General features: G+C 48.9%; 1 protein-coding gene across 8 annotated transcripts; it reads right to left on the bottom strand.

The window, feature by feature from the left end:
• Positions 1–560: 560 nt before the first annotated feature.
• On the bottom strand, positions 561–20476 carry ZNF605 (zinc finger protein 605). Of its 8 annotated transcripts, XM_060027799.1 has the most exons (8): positions 19943–19991; positions 16276–16375; positions 16047–16176; positions 14371–14507; positions 13870–14037; positions 9372–9492; positions 9049–9141; positions 561–5638 (listed from the first exon to the last, which is right to left on the bottom strand). In XM_060027799.1, the coding sequence occupies exons 5-8, from the start codon at positions 13882–13884 to the stop codon at positions 3843–3845; spliced, it is 2025 nt and encodes a 674-aa protein (XP_059883782.1). In that variant the 5' UTR covers positions 13885–14037; positions 14371–14507; positions 16047–16176; positions 16276–16375; positions 19943–19991; the 3' UTR covers positions 561–3842. The 8 variants fall into 8 exon arrangements, 4 of the variants coding, with proteins under 4 accessions (XP_059883782.1, XP_059883783.1, XP_059883785.1 ...); XM_060027800.1 differs by lacking the exons at positions 16276–16375; positions 19943–19991 and adding an exon at positions 20414–20476; XM_060027802.1 differs by lacking the exons at positions 16276–16375; positions 19943–19991 and adding an exon at positions 20217–20377.
• Between the last annotated feature and the right edge of the window lie 269 nt (positions 20477–20745).

Below are 20745 nucleotides of genomic sequence, written 5' to 3'. Positions count from 1 at the left end.
TCTTTTCCAATTATGCCCAAACCTCAAAAGATTTATTTCATTCACTAGCTATTTCCATAAAGACAGGACCAGAGTGATATACAAGTTTATTAACACAATCTGCATTGTGAACAGTACCTCCTGGAGTTATATGAAATGGAAAACCTGCAGGAAGAGCTTCTTCAAAATGCAGATTGACATGCAAATCCAACCGTTAGAGAAAATGCCGCTGTGTAGCCTAACGGCAATTATTTCCCTTCAAGTGAGGTTTGCATGTCAGCAGGAGAGAAAGACGGGGCGGGGGGGGGGGGGGGGGGTCTGATAAATGACAGGGGAGTGTGGTCCACACCGGGCCTCTCTAACAGTCTACTTCCACCTAATTTATTAGGCTTCATGAGGTTATACCTGAAGCACCTCTGTTTTAATCTTAGAAAAGCTGATATTCAATTTGGCATGGTGTTTGTGATGGGAACTGGTGTGGAGACTTTGAAGAGCTTCTCTGGGGTGATTCTGACTCCTGAGATGGGAAATCTTGTCTACGGGTGACAGATTACGTGAATTATAATAAAAACAGCAGAATATTGAATAAGAGTATTTTAATTGTGCAGCACAAGTTTTTAAACTGAGAGTACACGGAAGTACAGTACATCATTCCTTTCTTTCTTCACTCAGTAATGGGATACCTTTTTCTTGTCTGTACACATTTAACATAAATAACAACGCTTTCTTGTAAGGCGTTCAGCTAACCCAGAGGCAGCATAAAGACCTCATAAACATTTCGGTTTCTATCCGTGAAGAAAGTCTAGTAATAACCGCAAGACCACTGGCATATGGAGCAGATGGTAATGATCTCCAGAGCCATTTACGTTTGCAGCAAAACAAAACAAAAACCACAAAGAACTCTGTTATAATTTCTACTGAATTATTAAAACACAAAGAGAAAACACTGATGTTGAGTGTGAAAAATCTTTTTTTTTTTTTTTTGCGGTACGCGGGCCTCTCACTGTTGTGGCCTCTCCCATTGTGGAGCAATGGCTCCGGACGCGCAGGCTCAGCGGCCATGGCTCACGGGCGCAGCCGCTCCGCGGCATGTGGGATCTTCCCGGACCGGGGCACGAACCCGTGTCCCCTGCATCGGCAGGTGGACTCTAAACCACTGTGCCACCAGGGAAGCCCAGAGTGTGAGAAATCTTGACAGATGTCAGTCTATGCCCCGTGGACCAGTAACTGATACTCAAAATTTAGTCAAACGTTCATCATTTAACACATCACAGAAAACAAATGTTACACTCAAATTATTAACTCAGGAACATTTAATAAAGGGACTATTTACAGATTTGTGTTCACAATTAAGAAAACCAACCAGGAGGGATGGTGAAGCCCCCAGAAGCAGTTAACACCCTTACATCTGACGAGCAGGGAGCTGCAGCCATCTGGGTGTCTGTAGACCAGCAGGAGGGAGGGAGGGCTGACACATACCTCCCTGTGTGAACCTGAGCAGAAACCCTAGGAAGCAGTTGTGCACTTCCTCTGGGCATGCAGAGCAGAAAAAGGAGAATGGGTGTGGCGACGTGCACAGATCCGTAACACAGACAGCTTCCATCGTGCAGTTGCTACAAACACAAGTCATCCCGAGCCCGTCTCAGACGACACAGTCTGTTCAACTATTTTTACAGATTCACACTTAAGTGCTATCGTAGTCATACACTTTACTTCTAAATAGATCATAACCCCAAGTATGTTGTCATTACTTTGGTTTTAAGCAGTTCATTAACTTTTTGAAAGATTTTTAAATGAGAAAAAAAATCTTTCATATTCATCCACACATTCACCATTTCCAGAGTGTTCTTTTCTTGCTGACCCCAAACTTTCTTCAGTGTTTCCTTATGGCAGGAACTCTCTCTGATTTTGTTTCTTTGAAGTCTTTTTTGCTTTCACTTTTGGAAGATGTTTTCGACAGGCAACCGAACTCCAGGTTGCAGGGGTTTCTTTTATATCTTTCATAATTTAATGATGTCACTCTGCTGTCTTTTAGTTTGCATAGTTTCTGACCAGAAGTATGTTGTTATTCTTTGTTCTGTGAACGTGTTGTGTCTTTTTCTCCAGACATTTTACAATCGTTCTCTTTAACACCGGTTTTCATCAATTTGACGATGATGTCCACTGGCATCTTTATGTTTCTTAGGTGTTGGGTCCTTTGAGCTTATTGAATATGTCGAGTTATACTTTTCATCATATGTGGATATTTTTCAGCCATCGTTTATCCAAATCCTTTTTCTCCCTCCTCTCTTTCTGGACCTCCCATTCCATGTGTGTTACGCCACAGTAACTAATTCCCTGTTCTCCTTTCCCCCCAGTCTTTTTCTCTCTGTGTGTATCATTCACCTGGATAATTTTTATACTTACTGTTCAAATTCATTGTTTTCCTTCTTCTATGTCTAATATGTTCTTAATTCCATCCAGTTTTTTTTAATTTACAGATGTTGTTTTCATCCTGAGAAGTTCCATTTGAGCTTTTAAAAATATATCTTCCACTCATGTGTCGTAAAATTCATGTTTTCCTCTACTTTATACTTACAATAGCTATTTGAACATCCTTGTCTACTAATTCCAATCACTTCAGTCTTTTCTCTTTCTACTGCCTGATTTTCCTCCTGGTTACAAGTCATATGTTCCTGCCCCTTGGCATGCCAGGTAAGTGTTTGGACGTCAGTCACTGTGGGTAGAGTAGCTTTTAATCTAGGGTTAGTTACCCTCCCCACCAAGACAATATTGTTCTGGGAACTCTCTTGATGCCCACGTGCTTTTGTATGGCTGGTGGGAACGTGAACTGTCTCCGCCTGCGCTGAGCTCCAGGGCTCGCCCAGCTCACTGCTCCCCAGTGCCACTCTCATGGTCTCAGCTTCCTTCCACACACGTGTGAATCAGCACTAAAGCCCACAGACTCAAGGGGGGACTCATTGAGGATTTCTGCAGGCCCTCTCTGGGAAGCTCCTTCCTATCCAGCACTTTTCCCTGCAAATTCTAGCCACCAGGGCTCCCCAGACACCAACTCGGCAACTCTCTTCAGTCCAGCAGGACCACGTTCATTCCCCTCCCTGACCTGCAGCCTGGATGCTGCCCCCAGGGTCTAGGCTGGGCAGTCGTGGGGCTCTCCTCACCTTGTCCACCTCCTGCCAGGGATCACAAACCTGTGTTTGACATATGTCTAAAAAACCACTATTTCATAAATGGTACGGTTTCTAGCTGCTTAAGGCAGTAGAGTTTATCTGGTTCTTCCTATAGCACCATAGCAGAAAGCAGAAGTTTTCACACGTAAAACACAGCTACCACTTTAAGATGCCTATTTTCTTATAATAATTTATATACAATGCACACATCTTCCTTTTAGAATTATTTTAATAGGATCATGCTTATCAAATTCTTCAAATTATTAGAACTACTCCTCTGCATGAGATCTCTAATATATAATACTCAGTATTTCCTTTGTGTATGTATTCTCTAGTGTACTCTGAGTTACCCTTTCCCGGTGAAATCTTTCACTTACTTGTTATAACAATTGAGTTTTTCTCCTGTTTAGGTCTTCTAAGTATTTAACAGGCTGTCACTTTTGACTGAAAGGTCTGTACTTATCACAATACTGATAAGATTTCCACACTGAGGAGCCATCAATATGTAATAAGTTTTGTTTTCTGGGAGAAGGCTTTCCTATATTGCCTACTTAAAAAAAGTTCTCTTTCTGAATTCTGTATGGTGAGACAGTCACTGCAGTGACAGGGTTTCTCTCCTGTACGTGTCCTTGGAGTGTGAGGGGCCTCACACCTGATGGCAGACTCCCCATACTCACCGCACCCGCCCCGTGTCTACAGCATATGACTTCTCTGATGTATCAGGAGCTGTGCCTTCCTGTGGAAGGCTGTCCCACATTCACTGCATCTATAGCATTTATCTCCTGTATGGATCCTCTGATGCCTCATAAGGTGCGACTTTCTAGTGAAAGATTTCCCACATTCCCCACATTTATAGGGTCTCTCTCCTGTATGAATCCTCTGATGTATAATGAGCTGCGCCTTCTCAAAGAAAGCTTTTGTACAATCACTGCATCCATAGGTCTTCTCTCCTGTATGATTTCTCTGATGCTTAATGAGCTGTACTTTCTGAACAAATGCCTTCCCACACTCACTGCATTCATAGGGTTTCTCCCCTGTATGAATTCTCTGATGCCTAAGAAGCTGTGGCTTCCAGGCAAAAGCTTTCCTACACTCACTGCATTCGAAGGGTTTCTCTCCAGTGTGGGTTCTCTGATGGTGAATGAGGCTTGACTTCTCACTGAAGGCTTTCCCACACTCGCTGCACTCATAGGGTTTCTCCCCTGTGTGTGTCCTCTGATGAGATACCAGGCTGGACTTTTGGGTGAAGGCTTTCCCACAGGCACCGCATTCATAAGGTTTCTCTCCGGTGTGAGTTCTCTGATGTGTCAGGAGCTGTGACTTCCCAAAGAAGGTTTTTCCACATTCAACACATCCATAGGGTTTTTCTCCTAAATGAGCTTTCTGATGTCTAATTAGTTCTAACTTCTTAAAGAAGGCTTCTTCACAGTTCCTGCACTGATAGTTCTTCTCTCCTGTGTGAGTCATTTGATGTTTGACAAGTTGCGGTTTTCTGATGAAGGCTTCACCACATTCACTGCATTCATAGGGCTTCTCTCCTGTGTGGATCCTCTGATGCCTAATGAGGAGTGAGTTCCTGCTGAAGGCTTTTTTACACTCACTACATGCATACGGTTTCTTCCCTGTATGAACCCTCTGATGAGTAATAAGCTGTGACTTCCAAAAGAAGGCTTTTCCGCAATCACTACATTTGTAGGGCTTCTCCCCTGTGTGTGTCCTCTGATGTGTAATAAGCCTTATTTTCTGGGAGAAGGCCTTCCCACAGTCATTGCAGCCATAGGGCTTCTCTACTGTGTGGGTTCTCTGATGCCTTTGAAGCTGTGACTTCCTACTAAAGGACTTCCCACAGTCCCTGCAGCCATAGGGCTTCTCTCCCGTATGAGTTCTCTGATGTAAAACAAGCAGTGACTTCCTGCTGAAAGCTTTTTGACATTCACCACACCCATATGGCTTTTCTCCTGAATGAGTCCTTTGATGAATAGTGAGTAATGACTTCTGGGAGAAGGCTTTCCCACAGTCATGGCATCCATAGGGCTTCTCTCCTGTATGAGTTCTCTGATGTATAATGAGCTGTGACTTTTTGTTAAAAACCTTACCACATTCCATGCATAAACAGACTCCTGTATGTGCTATTTGGTTTGTAATGAGCCCTGGCTCTTTACTGCTGACTTTTCTACATTTACTGCAATCAGAGTATTTTATTCCACCACAGGTTTTGTCAGGCTTGATACAGAATAGTAATTTCTTATTAAGCTCATCAAGTTTTTTTCTTTCACAGTTACTTTTTGGAATAAGAAAATCAAAAGGATGTTTCAAACTTTTTTCACCTGTGCCACATTTATGGGATCTCATTCCTAAATGATCAAAGTTAATGCCTGAATGAAACATTTTCCCAAAGACGTCATATTCATGGCCTCTCTCCATACTTTTAAGCTTGTCTTGATTATCCTGGTGCCACATTTTGAGATTATTATCTAGCCAGACTTCTTCTAAAAAGGAAAAAATGAACCATACTGTGTAAATTTCCCCAATGATTATGCTTATTGAATAAGTCTTCTGAAATGGAGCCTAAGATCCCAGTCCATAAAAAAAAAAAATTCTCCCAAATACAATGTCTACTTATTAGGCATTGAGAATTTTAATAGAAATGAAAACAGATTTTGAAATTACAAATGTTTATAAACACAAGTTTCAAATAAGGAAAAATGAAATATACTCAAGTGATCACGATGAGGTAAAAGAGACAAGCAATTTCTGGGGGTGGTTAAGCACTCATTCCACAATGACCTACTGATCATCTACTGTGTGCCCAGACGCTGTGAGTAGCAGAAATCAGGGAGGAAGGCAGGTAAGTAACCCCATCAGAGAAGGCTGAGAATCACAGTACACAGAAGAGCAAGATTAGTACACAGTGCTGAACGTCAGGCAGGAAGAAACACTGAATATGATGCACAGCAAATGCAGGATATCAACTTCATGTCTGAAAGGTGAGGTACGTCAGTTTGCTGTACTATTGGTACATTAAAAAAACATTCTCATTCAAGATCCTCACCCGAATCACTGATATCAGTAATTTTACCATCATGAGAGTTACTTTTTGGAATTATCCAAGAGTTCTCCAGAGCTCAACATCAACACTTGTATTTAGGTTTTTGACATTTTAGTTGAATTGATCATCTATATATTGCATCTGTATATGATGGAAATTATTCTAAACCACAAGTATTCTTTGCATAACATTAGGACAGATTTTTTTTTTTTTACTCTGTAAGTACAATTATTTGTGATCTCCACAATATGACCATTTATGTTTAGTTCACGATATTCTTTACTAGGAATTGTGAGGTAATACTCCCAAGATGAAAGATATGGCAAGATCTCAGATGTAAGGCTATCGCTCCTTTTCTGCAGGATAATATTTTTTTGGGGAAAAAAATCCACATCTAACTCTCAGACATACCAGAATTTCAGAGGAAGAACCAACTAGAGCCCGATATGGAGGAGAACAAAGGATTCAACGATCCGAGCTTCAGTGAGTGTGGATGATAATGCTATTCGTGGGTATTTTAAAGACTAGAGAGAGAAGTTAGGGGGTTAAAAACAAAGTCGTCTGTAGACACAGAAGTGTGAGATCCACCTGAATGGTTTACAGAAAATTGTTTCAGGAAATGTTAAAGAAAAATTACAAATTTTAATTCAAATCAAATCAGGAAATAAGATTAAGATATATATCCAAATTAATAAGTTAAATGATATAAAACAATATTGAAGTTAAACTGTACCAAAAAATCTTTAAGAAATTTTTAAAAAGTCTTGTCACTTTGGCAAACACGTGGACCGGGTTTCACTGGTGCCACCTCAGGTGCGGGTACACATGTGTTTCCCCGTCTCTGTTTCCATTACACTCCTGTCCTTTCTGCCTTAATTTCACCCGATTTTCAATTGATATTCCCACTTCTAGGCTTGCTTCCTCCCAACTCTAGTCTCCACACAGCAACACGTAATATTTAGAAAATGTACTCAGGCCTTTTAACCCTTTGCTTAGAAACCTTTGATAAACCCAGACGTTTATCACGGCTTCCGCACCCCTGTGTGCCGGCTCCTTCCAGCCCCCACTCCCTCTCACAACACTGGGCTCCTCCCAATCCCAAACCCCAAAGGCCTTTTCCTGCTGTAGGCCCTTTGCATGTGCTCTCCCTGCCCAGCTTCCAGCATTCCTGGCTCACATTATTTTAAGGGCACACTAACAAACACCCTGTTTATTCCCTTCATAGCATGTATCAAATAGGTAATCACCTTGCTTCTGTCTCTCGCACTAGAATGTAAACCCTGAGGGCAGGGAACAGGTTTGTATTTTTCACTGAGGTACCCCCACTACATAGCGCATAATCAGCCCTCAATACATATAGGATAAGTACTCTTCACTTGTCATTAAACTTCTAAAGCAATTCCTTTCTATATAGTTAATCTTGAGAGTTAACTTCGCATTTTGACACAAATGCTTCATGTTCAAACACTGAATTAGTTTTATATTTTCTTCTAAATTAAAATTCTCTTGTCCTGCAAGGTCATTTCATGACTCGTATTTTATCTCAACGCCTCTCATTCCACAAAATAGCAGTGGTTCTAAATTAATGGGGGAACATAAAGTCTATCTTGACAGCTTTTCTAAACTACACATAGCCAGTCCTAATAATCCGCATGAATGGTGCCTAGACATCTGTAATTTGAAGTAGTTCCTAAGGTACGCTGAAACACTTACTTAGACGAAAACCTTTGTACTAAAGAAATATTTGATAAATAAGAAAGCTCCTGCCATACCTGGCCTCACAACAACCAATTAATGAAGTATTTAGTAATTACACAGCATAAATTCCATACAGAACAGAGAAGAGGAAGTTACTCACCATCTTTCTATGTAGGAAAAAACCTTAAGACCTAATTGGTTAAGGAATTACAGATAATGTGTGATCACACCCGAGTTCCTACAATACTGCTCAGTGGGTAGAGATTTCAGAAAATGCTGGGAGTCAGGGAACACTCCCTGGAGGTGGAAAAAGAGCTTAAAGTGAAGAAGGGGAGGGTGTCTAAATGGGAAAGTGTAGGACAACCAAAGGCCCACATGCAGAGAAACAAACGTGAAAGACATGAGGAAAGAACTACTTTGAGTGGCGTCAACCAGGACCTCTGGGCACAGGAAAAACTGCAGAGATAAGATGCTGCCACACCGTGAGGGTCTTCAACACAAATGGCGTTAAAGTATCACAGAGCAGGTCTTAAACCCAGCAGACTATTTGAAGGGATAAATAAGAAGCTTTATAAGCTGAATACCAAAGGCACCAGAAAGAAGCCCTGGACACTGACCCTGAAGTTCTTATCTGCAGGGAGGCCAGAAGAGTGCTTAAGGCGTTAGACTTTTCTCCTGTATCCATGGACTCACCTTCTACTCTATGTGGGTTTGAAATAGAAATCTGACCAATTAGGCAAAGAAAAGAAAATTAATAAAGGAAACTCAAAGGCAATCAGTGTCACCTCAAACAGGAAAAAACTATGAATTCTTAAAGAAGAGGAAGGAAGCCCACCTGTACAGGTGGGACTGGGGAAGCTAGCAAAAGGGGTGTATCCAAGAAGGCAGGTCCTAAATGACTGTGCTGCCGGGTACGGAAGACGGGGCACACCTCATCACCAGCTCCGTCAAAGGGGACGCATCCTGACATGGAGACCAGGATGGAGAGCACATGAAAAGTCAGGAAGGACTTGTGTCACTAGTCCTGAGTCAACTCTAAGGACGGAGGAACTTTAAACACGGTTTTACAGATAACATTTAAGAAGTACCAACCTGTCATCCAAACCCGAGACCTAACTTTCACTATCTGCCATATACCTGATTATTTCTCACCTGGAAAGTTCTGACTTAGGATTTCTTCACCTAATATCCACGGCTCTTCTTGCTCCAGTTTGAAAATCGCCTCAGGTTTGATCATTTGATAACCTGTCAATTGGAAACACAGAGAGTCCCAACTGCTTGGGCTGAGGGACTCTTAAATATAAAGAAGATTTCACTACAGAGGCTAAAAAACAAAACAAGCAAATAAAAGCCTTTCAACTGGGTGTAGCAATCAAAAAATCCTTTGACATCTGAAACTTAAACCCGAAATCCGTAATATCTTAGGGGTCCCACAGTTGCTGAGTGCGCCCTGTGTCACACAAGAATGTTCTTACCCAAGAAAACTAGATTGCTATAGTTCTCCAACATCACATCCCTGTACAAGGTCTTCTGAGTAGGATTAAGCAGCTGCCACTCCTCCAACGTGAAGTCCACAGCCACATCCTCAAATGATATCTAAAAAAGCATAATGCCTGTTAAATCGGAAGTCATTCTCTTTGTTGAATACAGGCTTTCTTCTCTACAGTGACAGGTGGCCTCCTAGTTGGCCCCATGATCTCCAACTCCTGGGGTTCATGCTTTCGTTTAATCCCCACCATCCTGACTATGGGCTGGACTTACTGACTCACTTCCACTGAATGGAACAGGGTAGAAGTGCTGGATCAGGTGTAAGAGCATGTGACTTCCACGTTGCGAACCCTCTCCTGCTCTCCCTGGGCCACATGGCGAGGCAGCCCTGTGCACAAGCCCATGTGGCAAAGACCCGAGGCCTGCCAACACCCACGTGAGTGAGCTTGGAGGGGGTCACCTCCCTACCGCCCCATGAGATGACCACAGCCCTTCTCAACATCCTGATGACAGGGTCGCATGAGACCCTCCACCAGAACCAAATGGGTGAGCAGCTGTCAGACCCCTAACTCACAGAAACTGAGATACATGTTTGTGTTTTCAGCCACTGAGATTTGGGATAATTTGTTACATAGCAATGGGTAAGTAATATAATGTCCTAGTCGTGCATTATACTTTGAGAGGAAAACAAAAATGTTATTAAAATATTCATCATTATGAATTCATTCACCTATCCACCCATCTATCTATAGAATAAGAAGTTGGAATAGTCTGTCTTTAAATAAGCAGTGTTTCTCAAAGAAGGTGCCACTGGTATCTGGGCAAAGGACAAGACACCACAGAGACCGATACTGTCCCAGGCTGGGCCCATGTACGTGTGCTGCCGTGTCGTCAGAAGGTGCCACAACAGCGCAGAAAGCTGTCCTGCCTTCCAGACACTGGACGAGACCCAAAACACTGCCCAGGGACAGGCTCCCTTGCCAGCGGGCCACAATGCTCTCAACACATGGACCTCACTGGTCCTCTGGTCCCAACCAGAGGGTTTCACTGGACCCTGACACTTTCCTGGGGTCTGGTCTGGCCATCCTCATGGGCTCCCCAGGCACGGGTCACACACTCCAGGCCTTACCTGACCACATTTACTTCCTGTTCGAATTCACTGCATCTGATAATAGCCCCGTATTTGCAGAGGGGCTGAGTGAGCGTTTTAATGGACAATTTGAGGACAGGCTTAAGGGGCTGACAGGAAGGCTCATGGCGACCCCAGCCTGGAGCACAGAGCTCAGAAGGGAGCGGCCCTTTGCACGGTGCCGGGGCTCGGCCAGGCTGCCCACAGTCACAGCCCTCCTCTCACAGTCACTGACCCGTCATGTTCTGCGGAAGACCCCACGAAAGCCTCCACCCCTACGACCCCGTCCTGAAGACTCAGTGACTGCCAGATCCTGTACATCCACTTTCAAATCTTTTAAAAACTCAGGAGTTTCTGCTAAGCAATTCTTACATGCGCTCTATCTCTCTGGTTAAATTATGTAAAAATATCTGTTCCTCTGTATAGGGACAACGTGTCTTTCCAGACAAAGGGTCTGGATAGAAACGGAGATGATTTCTTTTAAAGTTTTGATTACTAAATGGGACACACTGATGATGACCAGAGAGAAAGGAAAATAAAGCCCAGCACCAGGGGAGGCACAGGGGAGGGAGAAAGACATTAACGACCTTTGTGTTTTAGACCTACTCCTGAAAACTTTCCTTCCGCCTGGAAAAAACACAAGAAACAAAAGAAAATGACTCGCTGTGCTTCTCTCCGCGCCCATGACCGCTCTGGGTGTAGACCGAAGCCTGCCTGCTCGACGGGGCTGCTGGCCAGCAGCACAGGGCGCCTCAGCCCCCGTGCTTCCCACACAACAGCCCGATGCCGTCTGCACCCCATGAGGTGGCAGGGCCTGGACAAACCAAATGGCCTGGAACTCAGCGTCCCAGGCAGCCCCTCGGAAACCAAGGACTGAAGTAAATTAATCAGACCGGGCAACGGAAAGCCACGCTGGGGCCGTTAGCCTAACTGCCTGATGAAAGCACGTGCTGCCTGGAGGCTCTGGGACTGTGCTTCTGGTGCGCACGCCCAGTCGTGTGACCCCGGTGCCTCAGCCCTGGCAGGCGTTCAGGCCAGCCTCCGCCTGCTGCCAGAGCTGTGCTATGCGAACCACTGCCTTGTGCCAGGTCACAGAGGTTCACACGGCCACTTGAGCAGCCTCCTGATGGGCTGACACATGCCCTCCTGATTGGGAAACGGCTGAGACCACATGCAGGCTGAGAGGCTGCCCCGGATGAACCCCCTGGTTCCTGTCTCGGCCCCTCTAGGTCTGACCTGTTCAGGTCCATGATGGGGTTGCCTGTTTCTCACTCAGGTCCTGAAAAATCAAGTGGATGGGCTGAGGAGTCTGGCTCCTGGTTAAAAACCTACATGTGAACCTTCAGGTCCAAACACAGGCAGGCCCAAAGGGTTACCCCGCAGGGCTCCTGGGGGACACTGTCCCCACTCCTGCCCCCAGACCTGGGGTGCAGCCTGCGTGCCATGGCCTCCAAGGGGCCGGTGAGGATCTCGTGTGCCTGCGTCTCTGCCTGAGGCCTTTGGCAGAAGCCTTTCTCAGGTGCCTCTCTAAGACCCCCTTGTGAGAGGGGGGACCTGAAGACACTGTCCGCACTCTGACCCAGTACCCTGTACTTTCCACTCCCTCGTCCTCTTCCCCTCCTCCTGGCCCCCAAGTCCACAAATCTGCCGGAGCCTTTTGTTCGGGGCTCCCTGGGCAGCAAACACCTGTGTTGACACACCTGACAAGTGGCCAGGGCACTGTTCACTCCTCAGAAAAAGGTAATGGGGAGTCGGCGCCTTCTGCGGCATCCAGCTCTCACTCGTGCCAGCACTCTCGGCTACTGCCACCCTGGCTGCGCCGTCACCAGCTACTCTGACACCTGGCAGCTCAGCCCTCTCAGCTCTGCTGAGCTCCTGGCACAGAACACAGCAGCGAAGGGGAAAAGCTACAGTGCTGTGCGCTGCTGTAAACAACGGGATTTTTAAAAGAAAGAAAGGAACAGAGGAAGGAAAAGAGGGAGGAGGTCAGCTAGGTGGGTGGGAATTGTTTTGAAAGGTGAAGGGAGGGATTACCCTGGTGGCGCAGTGGCTAAGAATCTGCCTGCCAATGCAGGGGACACGGGTTTGAGCCCTGGTCTGGGAAGATCCCACATGCCGCAGAGCAGCTAAGCCCTTGCACCACAACTACTGAGCCTGTGCTCTAGAGCCCGTGAGCCGCAACTACTGAGCCCGTGTGCCACAACTACTGAAGCCCGCGTGCCTAGAGCCCGTGCTCTGCAACAAGAGAGGCCACTGCAATGAGAAGCCCGTGCACCGCAACGAAGAGTAGACCCCGCTCACTGCAACTAGAGAAAGCCCGCACGCAGCAACGAAGACCCAATGCAGCCAAAAAATTAATTAATTAAAAAAAAAGAAGAAGAAGAAAAGTGAAGGGACACCGCAGTCGTTTCTTGAGTCAATAAAGTCGGGGTGGTGGGGGGAGGGATGAATTAGGAGGTTGGGACTAGCAGATGCAAACTATTATATCTCGAATGGATAAACAACAAGGCCCTACTGTAGAGCACAGGGAACTATATCTAATCTCCTGGGATAAACCGTAATGGAAAAGAATATGAAAAACAGTGTATATATATTTATATATATTACTGAACCACTTTGCTGTACAGCAGAAACTAACACAACATTGTAAACCAACTATACCTCAAAAAAAAGGTCAGGAAAAGGAACTGGGCAGACACCCTCCTGTGCAGCAGAAGCAAAAACAGTTCTACCTAAAATGTATCGAAATTCCAACTGAGGGAATATATATGGGGCCATTTGAAGGTTTTGTAACAATCAGTTGTGCCGGATGATTCAGGTTTCTTCCCTAAACCCAGAGCTCAGGTGGGACATGGACCCAGGCCTGCTGCCCATTGCTGTGCTCTTTACACCCGCGCCCACCGAGGACCTGCGAGGAGCAGCCTCAGAAATGTGTTCATCCGTTACAGGATGTCATCTGCCACGTCATCTACATCAACAGCTAGTAAAACGCTTTCTTTACAGGAAACCATCAGGAGATGTTTGCTCCCACCGAGCAAATGGTCTGCTTTTTGATGGAGGAAACCATGCAACTCTTCCTGTTTCTCTTTCTGTGGCGGCTTCTAGGAACATGTGAGGAAGCTTGCGGCTCAACTCCAACAGTGCAGGGCCTTAATTCTCTTATATCTGTGCCCCAACTTTAAGACTTTTGTATGATTCTGTGATCCACCTTGTACTTCTTTTGACATCTTCCTTCCCAAGGTTGTATTTTCTCCGGTTACAATTTAAATGTATTTAGCCCTTTCCTGTTAGTTGTAGAGATGCCTGTGAGCCTCATCACACCCACAGATAAAACCGCTAGAGGACAAATAACTCACCTGTGACTTGACCATTCTCCCCCGGTCCTGGGAAATCTGCTCTGCTCTGTCCTGATGCTCTGGAAAAAGGCCTCTGGTCAAAGGTCTGTGGACTGGGAATGCACCCCGAGTCCTGAGGCCTCTTCTTTCTTATTTCACATGAGTTTTCGTGCTCCTGAGGGCCATGGCCTGGAGGTGCAGTGGGAATTTTATTTTAGATGATGTAATTCATTTGGGGACCTCAATCTTGGTTCTCTATAGCTGGGAACTCAGACAGGCTATGTGCTAGCACTAAGAAACAGGATAGAAAGTGAGCTACTGGCGTGTGTCAGCCGAGCCGACCGCAGCCAGGCCAGGCCTGCACCACACACTGGGCTCTGCAGCCTGGCTCCCATCTGGGAATGCCCGACGGGAGCCACCTGCCTCACTGGTTCAACCAAAGACCCCAGGGGAGCCCCACCACCTCAAAGCACTCTGCAGAGACGGCAACAAAGCCTGGAAATGCAGTCTTGGCTCACTCACCCTGCAGCACCTTTTCCCGGGGGCACTTAGATGAAACCACTGGCACAGGTACTACAGAATAAAACGCCACTCACTTCTAGGCAGGACAGGGAACAGGCAATGGCCTGGGGTGCTGGCTCTCTACTCCAAAATCAGCCCTGGAGCAAAAGGAAAGCATAGATCAGAGGAACTAAAAGAAATGGCCAAAAGAAGAGGAGAGACCCCGGGGGAGATGGAGGCCGTGGTGAAGCTGACGCTCGGGTGTGGGTTTCTGGCTGAGCCGGCCGCGCTACAGCCCAGAGCAGATGCAGCGAGAAGAGAGGTCTAAGGAAATCTTTTCAGTTCTTTCTTTCTCAGCTCACATTGGCGCAAATACTGCCTTCCCTTCCCTCGGAAATCAGCAGAACAGCCTAGGCCACAGTAGAAGGCAGCTCAAAGTCCCTGCTGAGTTTAGGAATCACAGAAACGGCAAGGGCCCAGCTGCCTTCAGGCACTTGTCTCCCACCACCCCATGGACCCCAAGGAAACTGCTCCACACCTGCTTCTTCCTAAGGGTCTCTGATCCCTGATCGGAGGAACTGCTCAGACAAGTGGTGGGTACGGGGCTATCCAGTGGCTCTAAGGTCCACACTGCTGGCCCTGGAGCCCCTTGCCTTCCCTTTACTTTGAAGGCCTGGCCTCAGCCCTTCCCTAATGCAATTATCAGAGTAGGAAAGCAGATAACACCTCTAGGGGGATACAGCTCAGAGCCTGTGAGGGCAAATACAAATTAAAAAGAAAAAGACTCCCCAGAACCTTATTCAAAGAGTATTTACTCTAGAGAATTACAAAGTCTTTCTCTGCCCTTTTGGGATGTAGGTTAATCTTTCCTAAAACTAAGTTTAACAACTCAAGAATGCCTTTCTTAAGGACCTGGGAGCCGTCTCCAAAATCATCCAGGAAGGTACAGCCCTCTCTCTGGGTCTCTGGGAGGACAGGAGCCTAACCAGCCTGACTTTGGCACCTGGCTCCAAATTGTAAAATTACCCCCCATCATAAAGGTATGACAAGTGTATTTTTCCTTTGGATGAAGGCAAGTAGCCAACACAGTAGCCACCCCCACTACCAGGCAAGGTTAGGAGGGACTACATGTGACAAATGATCACTTATCTTGAGATCGTGTGTATAATGGCTTGTACCTGCCCAGCTACAGAAAAGGGCACGATCTCTTCCTGTCTCTCACAATGTCTTTAGCAGACTGCCTGAGGTGGGCATCAAATTCTGGTTCAATTTTTATTCAATAATAAAACTATTCTAAGGGACTTCCCTGGTGGTCCAGTGGTTAAGACTCCATGCTTTCACTGCAGGGGGCACGGGTTCGATCCCTGGTCAGGGAACTAAGAAACTGCATGCCACGCGTGCAGCTAAAAAAATTTTTTTTTAATTAAAAAAAAAATTAAGAAACAACCACCACCTATTCTTTCTCTTCTACTTTTGTGGAAAAGTCTTCTGGATTGGCAGAGACTGGTTGAAATTATTTCCCCAACGAGCCAAATAACCAAATAAATGAGTACAACCACTATTTTAAAAACTTTTTAAAAGATCACAAACTGCATTACAGAGATCACCTGAGGCAGAATTATCAGAACAGATGAACCAATAGTTAAGATCAGCACAGTCACAAAAAACACGACGCCTTCATGCACACAAATACTTACACTTTCAATGTCTCCACCGCTGTGGAGTGAACCAGGCACTTACACCAGCCGGATACCGGATCAGGGTCAAGGACTCCACGGGCTCACAGCAGGGTCACACAGGGATGTGACTTCCTTCATGAGGGTACACCTGAAAGGAAATATCCAAAAATACAGTTACCGGTAAGCCTGGGGGCCCGAGGGACAAACTCCACCTCCCATCCGAGATGCCTAGCGCTGCGGTCCAGACCTGTGGCAATTTGTTCTCCCGGCTTGGTCCCCACAGGCGGACAGGCTGAGAGGAAGGCCGACATGGTGGATGGCCAGTGGGCACCTTTCCGCGAAGTAAGCTGAGCAAGGAGAGAACGTAATAGCTACAGGAGATCTAGAGCAGGAGCCCCTTGTTCTAACAAAGAATGGGGGGAGAGGAGGGAGGTATCCTCAGGGTCCCAGTGGAACAAAGAGAGATGGCTGGACTCGTCCTCCACAAATGAGGGAAGCAAGTTACGCCCTGGTGTTAGCAGACTGCCAGGTTTTGCTCCCGGGCAGCTAACAAGAGTGGAGAGAACACTGGCCCCTTTGAGGCCCTTCCTGCCCACCCCTAGAGCTGGGCTGAGGGCTGGAATCAGACCACCCGCTCGGGAGCCCCACACCCTCGGTCAGCAAGGGAAAGAGGAAAGGAAACCCAGGAATGCTACTCAACGCCAGGCGGACCACGGACCAGCTCCTGGCACCGTCTCTCGAGGGCCTTAAACATCTCCCTCTTCGTCCTTTAACGAACCGAGGGAGGACACAGGCCAGGGAGGGAGGGCAGGTCCCAGTGCTCCCCAGGTGCTGAAGATCCTTCAGAGAGTCAAGAACCAGCCCATCTGGACAGACAGGCTGGATTCTGAAATTTGACATGAAACAGTAGCAGAGGGCAGAGCGAGGGCGTCCAGGGCAGGAAGACCTCTACAAGTGGGAATGGAGAAGGATGGCATGTGTTCTGCCCACGCGTGGGGGGCAGCAGACACAAAGGTCAGATTCCCTGAGTGAAACCGGACTCTCCTGAGACCAGTGAACAGTGTGGTGCACGAGAACAGGTCTCTCACGAAAAACGTCCTGGGAGAGCAGAGAGCGACACCCAAGGGAGAAGCGCCTCTTCCCGAGATGCACAGGGAGCTCCTGGGCACGGGCAGGTCCCGATGGTCTAGGAGGCCCAGTGAAAAGTGAGCCCAGAGTCACTGCTTTCCAAACCTGAGGCCCCCTGAGACACAGGCCCACCTGCCCTGGAAGCTTCTATCTTGTCTGGACCCCTTTTGGGTTGATGCACAGGAGACCTTCTGTAGCTTCTCCTCTGGAAAAGGGGACGTGCCAACTGTACTAACACCCCAAACGGTCACCCTGGTTCCTCCCCCAGGACCCCAACGTACTCCTGCACTGTGCTCTCACATCCACGTCAGATCCCACTCACACACTAATGCAGACCTAGACACACACTCACAGTCTCATTTACGGGCCAGGAAAGCAGCAATTTGCTGAAGGCCTCTTACTACCAGGCCCTGTTCCGGGCACGTGGGGGAGACCACTAAACAGGACAGACAGTCCCTGCTCTTTAGGATGGGAAACAGACACACAAGTAAGTAAAATAATTTCAGACTGTGAGAGCGCGCAGAAGAAACTTCAGATGCGCCAGAGGAGTGGGTGGGTGGAGGGCACTCCTTGCAGATGACTTTGAGCCGAGCTCTGAGGAGGCGGGGCCGGCCCTGGAAGGCTACAGGCCAGCCACGCCCGGCAACGAGCATCGACACAAAGGGCTGGAGCAAGCGGGTGGGGGGGACTCCTAGCTGGTGGGGTCTCTGAGTACTTTTCAACAAGGCAATGTTCAAGTAAAAGGAGCCATCACTGACCAACACAGCCGTGCACACGCCGGGTGAGAGGGGCCAAAGAGCAAAGGACAACACGGTTACTGAACGGAAGTCACCACGTTGTCTTGCCTGGGCCAACGAAGGACTCACCCAAACCCCAAAACACCACCCTTAAAGGCCCCGCAATCACCAACACCCAAAGCCCCTCAAATGCGGTTCCAAAGACCGCCTCAATCACACTGACTGATCCCCCGAGAACCCGCAGCCCCCAGATCACTGGACACACGAGTCTCCAGGACACACAACCATCGACTCCATAAAGCCCATGTGCCCAATGCCCCCCCAGGGGGTCTGGGCCGTCAATTACACACACTGTGAGTCCCCATCGGCTCCTCTAGCAAGGCCCCCCCCATCACCAACCACCAGTGACAAAACCAATCCACAGAAGTGTGTGAATCAAAGAACCCCAAAGTCTCTCCACAGCCAACCCACGATCAGACACCCACAGAACCCCTGACTCCCGGTCACGGCGGGCTCTCCGTCACTCAGCCCTGCGCACCAGCCACAGGCCGCCTTACGGACCACCTGGTTGATTATGACCCCAGAGCCGTCTGACCTCCACAGGCTTCTCAATGCCAAGGCCAAGAAACCCCACCACTGGCTCCTCCAAACCCCACTCGGTAACCTCCACGGTCTATCCACTGACTAGACACTGAGTCAGTGGAACCCCAAATGTTGAGTCCCAAAGGACCCCCAGAGAACTCCAACCCCTCCCTCTCGCAGTGCCCACCCACTCACCTTCACAGAGCCCGCCACCACCCGCCCCCTAAACCAGGCCCTCATCACACGGGGCTGCCAGCCACTCACCTCCAGATACCCACTCTCCAGCCCACGCCATGCTCACCCGCCACTCAGACGCCCCCGGAGCTCATCACCCTGCGAGGGCCCCCAGCTCCTCACAAACACCCCCGGCCCCTCCAACGGCGCCAACTACCACCCCCACTTCCCCCTCACAGCCCCCAACAGGCCACTCGTCAACCTGTGTGCAGACCCCAGCCACTGACACGCGGCCTCCGACCAGATACCTCAGCCACAAGGTCCCCAAACACGGGCCGCCCCGGTCACTGCCCTCCACCGAAAAAGCTACCATCAAACTGTCAAGTCAAACCAAACACAGACGTAGCAAAGAAATGTTTTACTCCGAGGATTTATTCTTGGGTGGGGGGGAGGGATGCTGGAAGAGGAAGGACGCTGCGGCCCTAAGAGGCACAGCATCTCCGCAGAGTGTGGGGAAGCTGGATCAAAGGGCGGGGGACCAGACAGCAGACGAGAGGACATCTCACCGGAGGTCGGCCAGTTCTGGGCGCAGTGGCGGGCTGCAGCTGCTCAAGTCTACTGCCCAGAGTTCAGGGAACTGCAGGAAGGAGAGAAGCTGAACCAAATTTGGTTTCTAAGCGTTCTGATCAGTGAGAACAAACAGTTCAGCTAATCATTGATGAGGCAAAAGATGAGAGGGGCTGCGTCATATTTACCTACGGCCTTGTCACAGGTAAACAAGGGCATCATGTGGGAAGGGGGTTCTTTGCAGCCAGCTGTTTCCCGGAACCCGAGGAGGGGGGGATCTTCCCAGGAGCACACGGCTCAGGTACAGTCCAACACTGCAGCAACCAGCGGCCCCTCCTGCCGACGAATTCCTCAGTGCAACCACTCCGGGGCCTCTACATGCCCCCCACGCGCCCACAGAGCCCCGTCGTTCATCCCTTCGCGCCCCGTCGCCAAGCCAAAAGCACGCAAATCATGGATGGCTAGAGCCTTAACTATTGCTGCACACAGACCCGAACCCACATCCCCAGGGCACACGCCGGCCCCGCACAGCCCTCCACTCACTCCCGAGGGGAGCCTCCGGGCTCCCTCACCCCCAGGGCCTGCTGCCTCCAGCCCCCGAGGCTAAGGTCCCCCCAAAGGCCCCTCCCAGAGGCCTCCACCATCCACTTAATTCCCTCCGCCGGCTTCACAACCACTCACCCCTCCCTGGCCCCGAATTACTGATTTTCACAGACATTCCACTACCTCGCCCGCCAAGTGTCCCCAGCTTCATCAGCCCCACCGTCTCCCCGCACAGCCCCTCCTCTCCCACCACCACGGGAGGCCCTGCCCTGCCCCCCAAATCTCCCTCCTGCTTCCCACATCACTGCCGCCCACACCCGCCCCTCCAGACCCCTGTCCCCCAGGCGTTTCCCCACCGTCGCCCTCCCTCCCGCCTCCCCGCTGCCCGGCCGCCCCGCGGCCCCCGCGGCCCCTCCCCTCTGCCGCCCCACGCCCCTCCCCCACAGCGCCCCCCGACCTGGACCGGAATCGGCGCCTGCGCGGCAGGGCCGTCCTCTCGCGCCTTCCCCGCACCCGGCTCCGGGAGCCGGTTCGTGCGCACGCCGGCTTAGCCCCGAGCCGGTCCGCGCCGGGGTCACCGCGGCCCCGGTCGGACGCTGAGGCCACCGCCAGCCCGCAGCCCCCCCGTCCCGTCCCCGCCCCCCACACCCTTACCCCTTTGGCCCACGGCGCCGAGGCGGACACGGCCGGGCCGCGGGAGTGTCCGCGCAGAACTACATTTCCCGGAGCCCCGTTCGCTTTAGAACTACATTTCCCAGAGGGCTCCGCGGCACGCCTCCCTGATGAACAGGGGTGAGGTTTACTGGTGCCAACCTCTTTGCGGCTGCCTGGGGCTCCCGGTTCAGACGGTGGGATGTAGCCTGCGCTCCCCCCAACCCCTCAATGTGCTCCAGTTTTGATCATAGAGAAAAGTAATTTATAAAATCAAAGTAGTAGTATAGGTACGTTTTATCCAGTCCAACAGTACTAACAAAAAGAATGAAAAT

The sequence above is a fragment of the Delphinus delphis genome, chromosome 13 (assembly GCF_949987515.2).
Source record: "Delphinus delphis chromosome 13, mDelDel1.2, whole genome shotgun sequence".
Lineage (NCBI taxonomy): Eukaryota > Metazoa > Chordata > Mammalia > Artiodactyla > Delphinidae > Delphinus > Delphinus delphis.
The sequence above is the reverse complement of the archived record's forward strand: the minus strand, read 5'-3'. Positions and strand labels throughout refer to the sequence as shown.